The sequence below is a fragment of the Sceloporus occidentalis genome, unplaced genomic scaffold (assembly GCF_023333645.1).
Source record: "Sceloporus occidentalis isolate IW3139 unplaced genomic scaffold, rSceOcc1.0.p SCAF_232, whole genome shotgun sequence".
Taxonomy (NCBI): Eukaryota; Metazoa; Chordata; class Lepidosauria; order Squamata; family Phrynosomatidae; genus Sceloporus; species Sceloporus occidentalis.
The window spans coordinates 1,058,059-1,070,414 of NW_028317212.1; the positions used below are offsets into that span (position 1 = coordinate 1,058,059).

The 12,356-nt window shown below is 49.8% G+C and overlaps 1 protein-coding gene across 1 annotated transcript in view; it reads left to right on the forward strand.

The window, feature by feature from the left end:
* The first annotated feature begins 403 nt into the window (after positions 1–403).
* Positions 404–12,356, forward strand: part of LOC149276681 (protein hinderin-like) — a 32,470-nt gene continuing 20,517 nt past the window's right edge. Inside the window, exons 1-5 of the mRNA XM_089503432.1 lie at positions 404–452; positions 1,272–1,307; positions 2,895–3,022; positions 3,640–3,737; positions 7,726–7,841. Coding sequence (XP_089359558.1) covers positions 404–452; positions 1,272–1,307; positions 2,895–3,022; positions 3,640–3,737; positions 7,726–7,841 — 427 coding nt within the window. The remainder of the gene's footprint in view (positions 453–1,271; positions 1,308–2,894; positions 3,023–3,639; positions 3,738–7,725; positions 7,842–12,356) is intronic.

Genomic DNA, 12,356 nt, shown 5'->3' on the forward strand with positions numbered 1-12,356 from the left:
ATTATACCCACTCTAACCCAAAGCATACCCAACGCATACAGCACCTGAGAGAGCTCGGCTGTAACCAGGATATACAACCCCGGCGCTGCATGTCGGTAATTGTACATCTGGATCGCTAACCAATCAGCGGCCCAGCCTGACTTCCGGGCGCGCATTGCATTGCGATACCTGTAGTTTAAGGGCGTCCATCAGTGAGGCGCCGGAAGCACGTTGAACTACACTTCCCATGAGGCATGTCGGCGATGAGGTGATGTCACCAACGTCTTTCTCTTATTGACAGATCGAGTAGCTAATAGAACGCCAGGGTTGTAACATGGCCAGCCAATGAGCGCAGGCAGCGCCGCTGCTAGGCGTGGCTGCCTTGGTTGTTGCTGTGGCTGCTGGGGGTGGCGGTTGTTTGAAGATGGCGGATGTTGCTGGGGAAGGAGCTGCTGGTTACTGGAGCCTGGATGGTATCTTTTGCTTGGCTTTGGGTGGCAGCGGGTGTGTGGGGGGCATTTGGGGCAGTTTCTGTAGCATGTCTGCGTGTGCTGCTGTGAATACGGATACAGGGAGGGCAGGAAGTGCAGCCGACGCAAAACAAACGCTAAAGAGGAAGCTGGACTCAGAGCTGACAATCTAGAACAGCGTAGAGCCACCCACATCTTTGTGGTATTTATTGGGCCTAAACACCCATCACTGTAAGCCAACTGTCACACATATACAACGTATTACTATCAAAGTTAACTCCTATAATTCTCATGCTGTGCCCAGCATGAGGAGCCCCCGGTGAAGCCCACCCTTCTCTCGGGTCAGCGCCCCAGCGTGAAGGGCACCTGGAGATGGCAACTATAATACAATAGGGGCGCAGTCTACTGATTTAGGATTAGTGGATGCGGGGCCAATCCCAGTGAGTTTCTCCAGCTGGCCCTGTATAATGTATAATTAATGTGGTGAGACTTCACTGATTTAACTATACATTATACGGGGCCTGCTTCATAACATGTAGGGAAAGAACAGAAATGTTCCTGTGGGGAGCTATTTGTCATCTCATTAGGGTCTCAGTTGTCACAGCAGGAAAAACAGGCAGACTAGACCGGGGGCCGGATGGGGCCAATTTTCCGTGTCAGCTATTTGTTGCCGGATGCGTGTAATTTTAAGTGGTTCTCACCCATGCGTGTAACGTGGTCCGCTGCAACATGTGAGATGGGTATGTAATGTTCGTACGCCGCCCCGCGGGGATCTCACGCTATATATTTACAAACCCAACTGTTCTCCTTAATTACTTGCAGCTTCTGACGACGATCAGCCGGCCGTCTACATCCCAGGTATGCTGCAGGGGTTAAAACGCTTGATGATTTGCTGATTGGGCTGTGAGTGAGCTGTCTGCATTCTGATTGGCTCCTTAGTGTTTGGCCGTATACAGGTGTTGAGTTTTAAAGTTTGGCGTCACTAAGAAATGTCCTTGTTTTTGAAAAAAAACTAGATTTTCGCCAGTAAAATAACATGAAACGGATCACAAATCCAGCACAGACGGGGTTAATGTTGTAAATGACTATTGTAGCAGGAAACGGATGATTTTGAATGGAATCTCTTCATAGACGTACAGAGGGATTTATCACTCCCATCACTCCTGTGTTCCAATGGCCCTTTATCACTCCCATCACTCCTGTGTTCCAATGGCCCTTTATCACTCCCATCACTCCTGGGTTCCAATGGCCCTTTATCACTCCCATCACTCCTGGGTTCCAATGGCCCTTTATCACTCCCATCACTCCTGTGTTTCAATGGCCCTTTATCACTCCCATCACTCCTGTGTTTCAATGGCACGCTGTATTTGCTGATCCAAGTTTAAGATTAAAAGGCTAATTGATGGTTAGAAAACCCTTTTGTAATTATGTTACAGCCAGAAATATTCTTGTTTTCCCATGAAAACAGCTCAGTGACCCCAAACTTTTGAACGGCCGTGTACGCTGTATTTGTAATCGCTGGTCTGCATTGGTGATAAATTTTAAAAAGAAAGCGTGCAAATTAAGCAGATAATGTACAATCTGCTCATTTTGGTGACCTTCCTAGCCACCCGATTTTTAGAGTTGAGCAAATTAAACCCCGTGAAGGAGAATGTGTTGTGAAGGGGTTAAAGGCGCGGTAACGCCACACTCCCTTTCTACCCCCTGTAGTGGATCAGTGGCTTGTGTACCAATCAGCTTATATACACAGTACTGTGCGAAGGTTTTAGGCAGGTGTCAAAAATGCTGTAAAGTAAGTCAACCAAAAAAAAAAACCCCAAACGCGCTAATATTTGTCTTTGTTATTTAGCGAAATCCAGAGTGAGTGAACAGAAGTAAAATCTCAATCAATATTTGTCGTGTCCACGCTTTGCGTCCGTCCGTCTAGGTGCGCTCACATAAAGTCCGGGGTTATGCATTAGGTTAATTACACCAAACAGGCGCTAACGATCATCAGTTTAATGTCTGTTGAAACACAATCATTAATAACCAGAAACAGCTGTGCAGGACGAATAAAGCTGGGTGAGGAGCAACCAAACTCACTAAGCAGGTGAGGCGGCTGAAGACAGTTTAATGTCATAAGTCACACGGCACGCAGAACAGCAGCAACACCCAAGGTAGCTTATACCGCGTCGGCACGGTCTCTGAGGCAGTTGATTTCTGCAAACTTTGCGTGTTTAGACATTGTGGCTGCACAGCCCACTCAATCGTCTCTGTTTGGCCACCTGTGCGCATGCGTGATTGTGCGCGTGTCATTCTGTGACCCTGTTATGAACGTGTTGGTGGCCGTGGTCGCTACGTTTTCCGTAGCCTGTCGTTTGCTGATGGCCGGCGCGGCTGTCCGAGGCTCTCGTGTTCTTTATTCATGGAAACTGATCTTCTTATAAATCTTCTTCAATCATTCAGGACTCTCCAGAGAAGGCAACTTGAGGCGAGTTTCTAAGACGGAAGACAGCCGGCCGAAAGGGCGAACTCCTTCCCCGGCGGACGTAGTGAATCTGATGCAAAGCTTCCAACGGGAGCAAGAACGGCAGGTACCGTGACTGCGGGTAAACCTGAACCTTGGGCACGCAGTGTCAGGGGCAGGGTCGCCCACCAGGACCAGCCGCCCCAGGTCTAGATACATCACTGCTACATGTAGCCTAAAACCAGTTTAATCCGGATGACCTTCCCGGTACGCGCTGAGCACCCCAGTCGGAGTTCATGCATAGCATGCGTGTTTTTGCCCCTCGGATGCGTTACTTTACATTTATCAGTGTCTGCCCTTTCCCTGGTAATGTACTCTGATGTCGCTCCGAGTAATAGAATCATTCAAAGCATCCTCTTACTCGTTTATTTAATAGAAATTATGTGGTTATGGTGATTTTTGTTGTTTTTATGTACTTGTAGTTACCGTGTAGGAGTTGTGTTGCTGTTTAAAGAAAAATGTCCAATCGCGTTACTCCGTTCTACTGCAGGAGAAGCTCGCTGGGGTTGGGGGGCGTTGGGAGGTGTTGCTGGGGCTGATTTATACACTGTACAGGGCCAGCTCAGGAGAAGCTCAGTGCGGTTTGGGGGTCTGATTCCCTGTAGTTCTGCTCGCGCTTTTCTTTAGGGTCCGCTTTTTCTTGCGTTCTGGAATCGCTTGCACTGAGCCGTTCTGTCCCCGCAGGCGGCTCGTGAGGACGGAGGCGCACAGAGCGCGTCTTTGAAGGATCTGTGCCCGGAAGACAAGAGGCGCATCGCTAATCTAATCAAAGAGCTGGCGAGGTGAGTAAAACACGGCGGCCGGCGCCTCGCCCCGCTCCGGAGCGGATTAACGGGGGGGGTGATAGAGAGATTACTCCCCCGGGGGGCCGATGAGCAGCACCTTAGCGCTTCACAGAATGACGCCAGGGAATCGGCTTCTCGTCACCTTTATTTCTTCTTCCCTGCGTACAAAGCGCTTCTCTTACCCGGTTCATCCGCTCTCTCACCGGATGCCGTATTTTCTTCTCTCTTTTTTTTTTTTTTTCTCATGCTGCCCCGGAGGACGAGCTGCGCGGTCCGGATCCCATCCTTACTGCTCGCGGCGTACCTTTACAACCTAAGACTCAAACCTTAATCAGCCGCTGGTCTCGTCTTAGATTCAGGAGCCGTATGTCTATCCCATGCATGTTTAATCCCCTCACTGCATTACCCTCTACCACTTCTGCTGGGAGGTTGCTCCACTTATCTACCACCCCCTGAGTAAAGTAAAACTCTCTAGTGTTAGATTCTGGCTTCTTGTTGTAACATTTCTACTCCGGTTTCCTTCACATCCCCTCTCACAAAAAAACGTTCTTGTCGTCTATAAACATTTGTGCGGCATTTTTTCAGAAAAAAGTCGATCCTGTAAATGAAACGGAACACGCGTTACCATCGCTGCTTAAACGGTAAAATTACAACTAAATTAAAGCACGTAGTGTAGAAGTTATGACATTTGATACATACACAACCGTTCAAAAGTTTGGGGTCACTGAGCTCTTTTCATGTCTGTAATATAATTATAAAAGGGTTTTCTAACCATTCGCCTTTTAAACTTAAACTTTGATCAGCAAACACAACGTGCCATTGGGACACAGGAGTGATGGAAGTGATAAAGGGCCATTGGGACACAGGAGTGATGGGAGTGATAAAGGGCCATTGGGACACAGGAGTGATAAAGGGCCATTGGGACACAGGAGTGATGGGAGTGATAAAGGGCCATTGGGACACAGGAGTGATGGGAGTGATAAAGGGCCATTGGGACACAGGAGTGATAAAGGGCCATTGGGACACAGGAGTGATGGGAGTGATAAAGGGCCATTGGGACACAGGAGTGATGGGAGTGATAAAGGGCCATTGGAACACAGGAGTGATGGGAGTGATAAAGGGCCATTGGGACACAGGAGTGATGGGAGTGATAAAGGGCCATTGGAACACAGGAGTGATGGGAGTGATAAAGGGCCATTGGGACACAGGAGTGATGGGAGTGATAAAGGGCCATTGGAACACAGGAGTGATGGGAGTGATAAAGGGCCATTGGGACATGGGAGTGATAAAGGGCCATTGGGACACAGGAGCGATGGGAGTGATAAAGGGCCTATGAAGAGATTCCATTAAAAATCAGCTACAATAGTCATTTATAACATTAACCCCATCTGCGCTGGGTATCTGATCCATTTCATGTTATTTTAAGGGCCGGGCTTGGCGTGACCCCGCGGTTTGAACGGTCGTGTGTCCGTTAGGTGTTGTCCTTCGTGCTCTTGCAGCGGGCAGTAGAGTTAAAGCTCCTGTCCCCCTGGCGTCACTTTGTATTATGACGGGGCTGACTCCAGGAAAGGCTCTGCTCGCCCCGTATAATGTGAGACACAAAAAAGTAACTTCTGACGATCCGTTCGTACAGCTCTGTGCTGCTGGATTGGAGGGTCCGTCATTTTTAAGCTTTATTTTTAAGAATAAATTATTTAATTATTTATTATACAGCGCTCTAATAGATTTAACTATACATTTGGTCAGGTCCTATAGTGAGGAAAGCTTTATGTCTCTATCCCGTGCTTGTTTAAATTCCCTCACTACTGCTGGGAGACTGTTCCATTTATCTACTACCCTCTGAGTAAAGTTAAAACTTGCTTACGTTACTTTTTTTTTTTTTTTGTATGTTGAACCACACTTTGCGTTGATTTCCAAGTATTTTGCTGCACACAAATTGGTGTTAAATGAGCCAATAGTTTATTAATAATTTTCTAACTCCTCCCCCCGGCTGGTTCTACTGAATCCAGGAAGCATTCCTCTGTACATTTGTTGCCTGCGCTCAATAACGCGCTTATTGAAGCAACAGCCAATCGGCTCTATGCTAAAAGAGAAAAAAAAGTGTTCAGATTGTATAGATGTGATTGGCTGCTGCTCTCTTATTGACAAGATTAGAGGTTCTACTGAGCATGTGCAGGAAGCGTACCGACGTATGCTTCCTGTGTTCAGTAGAGGCAGCCGGGGGAGGGATTACATGAAACCGAATGCCGGTTTTCTAGCTGCAGTAACCAAAGCTGCGCTGTCGGAGTAGACAGTCGGCGACATGCGGGGGCTCCTTTTAAACCCTCCCCGACCGCAGCGCTGCAGCCGACTGGTGGTCAAAGATATGTTTGGCTGAACACGGCAAGTAGCTGGCGGTGGGGAAACGGGCCAAATGCGTTCTGCCGAATCCCCCTCCCCCGCCATGCAAGGAAGACACGATTTAAAATTTAAAGGGACGTCTCAGCTGTCAAATCCATTACCATTCAAATGATAGCCGGATGTCCCTTTAATGATGTGGGTTGTTTGCCGCGTGCCAGTCGGCATAGAAACAGGGAGTCCAAGGGTAACCTAGCTTTTGGGGAGGGGGGGCAACACAGCTGGAATATAGTTCGGCTCTTCTGCTTCTGCACTTAGTGGATAATGCCCGTTGTCGCAGGGACAGGTGCTGAACGCTCGTGACGTGGCGGATAGCGTCGGCCGGCGTGCGCTCGGAGTTATTGCGTCTCCGTGTCGGATACCGAGCGGCTGAAATGATCTCGTTTAGATGAGGGGAGTCCGTCTGAGCGTCTAAACGGCGATAGATCGTAAAGCCGGAGCGTCTCTCCCGCTATTACCTCCGCGCTTAATATTTACTTAGCAATGAAACGCACCATTAAGTGACACGCAAACTCCATAAAGAGCCCATCGCTTTGTTACAGCGTTTAGCATCCCGGTGCCCTTCTCCGCGGGGCTCGCCCTTAAGCACCAATTAACCTTTCGATTGCCGGAAGACCTGCCGCCAGGGGCCGGATTCGAGTCGTAAGTCACCGTTATTGGAGGAATGACCTCTGCGTGCCGGGGAGGACTTCTCCCAAACAGTCAGTGAATTAAAATTACCCCTCGGTCTCCAGGCAATTAAAAAATAAATGCCTGACGACCCCTGCACGCCAAGGGCAGACGGAACATACGTGACGCCAGCGTGGGTCATATAAGGGTGGGATATTAAGCCTGTCTCTCACTGTGCGTCCTCATAGACCCGTCTAATCGCCCCTTTCCCTGCTGTAATGTCTCGTCTTAGATTCAGGAGCCGTATGCCTATCCCGTACATCCCTTTACCCTCTACCACTTATGCTGGGAGGCTGTTCCACTATTCTACCACCCGCTCCATTCCATCTCAGTCTCTGGTCCTCTGGTGTTAGATTCCGGTCTCTTGCTGTAACTTTTCTCCTCCTTTTGAACTCCCCTCCTGTCCTTTTATTAAAACCCCTGTAAGTAGCAGCTTCACCTCTCTGCGGCCCTGTGTCTGACGCTGCATTTAGGTGGAACAGCCCCTTTAAGACGAGTTCTAAAGTCGTATAGAGATGTGTGTGATCATTAAATGCTCTGAAGTAATACCTTTTATTGGGCTAACAGATGGGATGCTTAAAAACAAATAAAATACAGAATAAATATCAATAAATAATAAAAAAAAATAGAAATTAAGATTTTATCTGCTTAACGTACTGGAGACGGATTATTGCTGCCGGTTCCTGCTTGCTGCGCTTATTTTTGGGGCCAAAACTACTAAATGCCTCACACTGTCATAATGGAATGTTTCTTCCCCTGCTACCTCGACGCCTGCGCTTTACTTTAGGTATATATACATATTCTATCTGTGTGTGCGATATATATATATATATATATATATATATATATATTAGTATTGGGGGGGGGGCGCAGCTATCTCCCCTTTGAATGCCCGGCTAACCGGCTCCTGCCGTTTCAGGGTCAGCGAGGAGAAGGAGGTGACGGAGGAGCGTTTGAAGATGGAGCACAAATCATTCGAGAAGAAGATCCGGCGTCTGGAGGACGAGAATAACCTGATCGCGGCGGAGCGGGAGAATATCCTTTCACTCGCATTAATCTCATTTTGCTTCCATGCGCGGGGACTTCGCTCGTACGGCGAAGCGGGGAGAAATAATTGTCCTAATTTACGGCGGGGAATGTGTCTGCGTGCGTCTCCATTCACAGGCAATCAGCGCGGTGACTTATCAGCATGCGCTGCTGCCGCTTGCAGCTTGAAGCCGCCATCCAGCTGTTCCCCGGCTGTTTTTTTTTTTTGTTTGTTTTTTTTTTGGAAAGAGACATTTGTCAACTTGAATTTCCCGTCCCTGCCGGGTAACGGTTCCGGTTTCCATGCAGAAAGCACCGGTCAAAAGGGCTGCATAGAGCAGATTTTAATAACCGTCTCTGCTGGTGTGTGGATCAGCCGGGTGCTGATTGTTTGTAGCCTCGACAAGTGTGGTTTTTTTTTTGTTTTTTTTTTGATTATAGAAGCGGGAAAACTGGAAAGCGGTCAGGGCATATAGCATGGCTCCGGGGTCCAGCGGCTTTACACCGCTCGAGCCGCCGCTTGGCATTGTGCACAGAGATCCTCGGCTGGTGTGCGGCTCCTCGACTGCGGAAACCCATCTCACGAAGCTCGTGCTGATCTCTGAGCGATGCTGCAGAGGACTCGGCGGCCTCCCTGTCAGTGTGCGCCCTCTAGAGCTCCGTGCCTGAGCCGTTGCTTTGCTTCCGCTTCACAGTACCGGCCCTCGCAGCGGACGGGGCAGATCTCGCAGGGCAGTCATTTCACCGACGGACTTGTGGCAAAGGATGGCGTCCTACGACCGCGCCGCGTTTACTGAGCTCTTCAGCCCGAGCCGCTCTGCTGCCGATGTCTGTTAGCGACGGGTGCGGCCGAGACCCCCCAAACTCAGTAATTGGGAGGGGGGTCCGCATACTTTTGGTCGTATAGGGGACGTATTTTAAATTTACTGGGGTTATATGGGGGGGCGTTAATGCGCCAGCATCCCCCGGAGAACCCCCCCATGCGACCCGCCGGCTTATTCCGCGGCTGATTAAGAACCAGCGCGTCTGGTGGGCTGTCGGTGCCCCCCGATCGCCCCCCCCCCTGTAATTGATGGAGTGCGCCGCGGCAGTAACGAGCTCTGCCATAATAATGCTCTCCTTCCTAATAAGCGAACCCGGCTGCCGCTTAAAAGCCTCCTAAGTCAGCGGCTTCGCTATGAATTTTTTAGTGTTTTTTTAGTGTTTTTTGGCATTAGCTGTAATAGTAGTTATTTACATAAAGCGGTCGTCCCATTAACCGCCATCAGGGCCGCCACCGGGGCCGCCGAACACGCTGAACTATTCAGATCTTCCTACAATTATCCAACAAAATGGCTTCATTTGCATTTCTAAACCACGAGGAAGCCGCCGGCCGGGATGTGGAGCTCTGGCGCGGCCCCTGCTCGGCCCCCGCCCCCTATACTTATCCGATAACTACTATGCTGATTCGTATCCTTCAAACCTTACTGGCAGGGCGGGTGCTGAGGGGTTAAAAGGCAGTCGGCCCCATCTGGCCCCCGTCTAGTCGGCCGTTTCTCCTGCTGTAAAGACTCGAACCTTAATTGGTCGTTGGTCTCGTCTTAGATTCAGGAGCCGTATGCCTATCCCGCGCATGTTTAATACCCTCACTGTATTACCTGCTACCACTTCTGCTGGGAGGCTGCTCCACTTATCTATCACCCTCTCAGTAAAGAAATACTAGGTATTTGTGAGTGAACTGGTATACACATTTCTTTAGGTAGAGTGTAACCTGTGTATAGGATTGTCGCCTAAATACAACTGAAGCCTGACCTCTGGCGGAGGTATATGTGCTGGTCCTGGTAGTCAAAGGGTTAAAACGAGTATTAGATATCCCCCCCTGTATATCATGCAGGTCGGTGTCCCACCATCACATTATTTATGCATGCGCAGTGATAAGTGTGTGCTTCTATTATTTGTTCCTCCCCGGCGTTATCTATCGCTGCAGATGTCGTTCTAGCCGTTCGCCGCCTCCCAGTAGCAGTTGCTCGGAGCGACGCTTCAAAGGGGATTGGGGGGCTCTTTGAAGATTTGAGCTGGGAGTAGAGCGTTGAAGATTTGCGCGATTTCTCTTTTTTGTGATCCGTTTTGGAACTTTTAACGCCGTCCGCCCCCCCGTGCCCCCCCCCCCCCCCGCCGCTCGTGTAACGGCGCGAAGAAACCTCTTCAAAAGAACCTTTTATCGTCTGATTAACATTTAAGGTTCATGGAGGGGCCTTCTGTGTCGTCGGGCGCCGCTGTTTATCCAGAACGGAAATGTTATATATATATAATACGCTCACGCGCGATATACCGTATATAATATATATCTATATAATATATACACTACCGCTACTCGGGGCCACTCAGAAGTTTGTTTTTGAAAGAGAAGCCAAGCCTGTCCATTAAATTAACATGAAATGGATCGGAAATCCAGCGCAGACGGGGTTAATGCTGTAAATGACTGATTTTTAATGGAATCTCTTAGTAGTACAGAGGCCCTTTATCACTCCCATCACTCCTGTGTCCCAATGGCCCTTTATCACTCCCATCACTCCTGTGTCCCAATGGCCCTTTATCACTCCCATCACTCCTGTGTCCCAATGGCCCTTTATCACTCCCATGTCCCAATGGCCCTTTATCACTCCCATCACTCCTGTGTTCCAATGGCCCTTTATCACTCCCATCACTCCTGTGTCCCAATGGCCCTTTATCACTCCCATCACTCCTGTGTTCCAATGGCCCTTTATCACTCCCATCACTCCTGTGTCCCAATGGCCCTTTATCACTCCCATCACTCCTGTGTCCCAATGGCCCTTTATTACGTGTTTTTAAACAGTATTGTGTGACTGTACTGTATGATGCTGGATATGGATATATTGTTCCCGCGTAATGTCTGCTTAATGCAGATGTTGGCAGCTGTCTTCCCGACGAGCCTCGTGTGATATAAAGGCCGAGACTCTCTGGGTTCCGGGATGTGGCCCCTGGGACTCCCCGATCTCTTCTGAATTCCCCGCCAGCTGCTAATGCTTTGTATCCATCAAGCAGACGGCCTCCCTGTCCCTCCATAAGCGGCCGTCCGTCACCCGGAGATTGGCGGCATTGAGAGAATGGCTTTGCGCAGACGTATTGGATTTGCTTCCAGATTGGAGACGGTTTAATTGTACGTTGATGGAGTTTCTCCCCTCGAGCGAACGCCGTGTTTCTTCGGAGAGTCTGCGCAGCCCCTACGCGAGTCTGGGAGCGGCTCGGCCCCCTCTAACGCTAGAGGCTGAGATGGAAAGGACGTTTAGAGGGTGGTTGATAAGTGGAACAGCCTCCCAGCAGAAGTGGAAGAGGGTAATACAGTGAGGGGATTTAAACATGCATGGGGTAGACATACGGCTCCTGAGTCTGATGAGACCAACAGGTGTTATGAAGGGATGCCTCCCCAGAGCTGCTCCTGCTGGAAGGGCTGAGCCGGCCCTGTATAATGTATAGGTAAATCATCCCACTTTACATATACATTATACAGGGCCAGGGCAGCCTTTCCTGCCGATGAGCATTGCTGGTGTTTCGTAATGCGCAGCGGTAACTTAGAGTCTAAATGCAAAACTCCCTGTTTAGTGAATAGACCCCAAAATACGAGGTCGTTTTATCCCAGCAGGCCAAACATAGGTGGTCCCTGTGGGCAGCTCTCTGGGGTATAGGGACTTGCCAGGCAGCTCTTGTGACTACAACTCCCGTGATGATTTTGCCAACATCCCGGCCCTGCACCCAGGCATTGTGGGAGTTGTAGTGTTTCCCCTGTTCTGGATTGCCCTGCTTTAGAACGGATCCCACATCCCGAATAAATGTACGGTTGGTTCCCTGCTGGCTGGACTATTTCCTTGCACTTCCGCTGCGCTCCACCAGGGGGCAGCGTTATGTCACTTATTTTCTCCTCTCCCCCTGCCCAGGGACACATCTGCACCAACACGAGTAATTCGAAGCCCGGTTAACACCTTCCAGCCCCAACTACACCTTAATACCCTCTCGATTAACCCCTCTATCACCTGCCGTGGTGGTAGGAGAGTTAAGGAACGCACCGGAAAGCATCTCTGTTCTCAGCCCACGCTCCCTCGCAGCTCTGAAGCTTCTCTTTTTGAAGCTGCGTCTGGGTGAGATGGGGTGGTGGGGGGGTTTAAGACTCCTGGAGGCTTTCATGTCTCTGAGAGCAGATCGTGCCCCGTCCGGCATCCTCTCAATGCGTTTCGCGCCGGCCTGACGCACCGAGGCCGCCCGCTTTCCCATGTGCCGGTAATTCTGGCGCCGGGCGGGATAGATCTGCGCTGCGATCGGCTTTCTATTAAGATTTAAAGACCTTTAATAATCCGATAAAAGGCCGGGAGACCTCGAGACCCCGAGCCTCAAAGCCTGGAATCTGATCGGATCTGCAAAGGGAGCGCCTGGCGTTTTCAGGGCCCCGCTGAGCGCAGTTATACGGCTTTCGCACGTAACGGAAGCAAAAAGAAATCGCCTCTTCTGTGTTTGTCGAATATTTAAGGA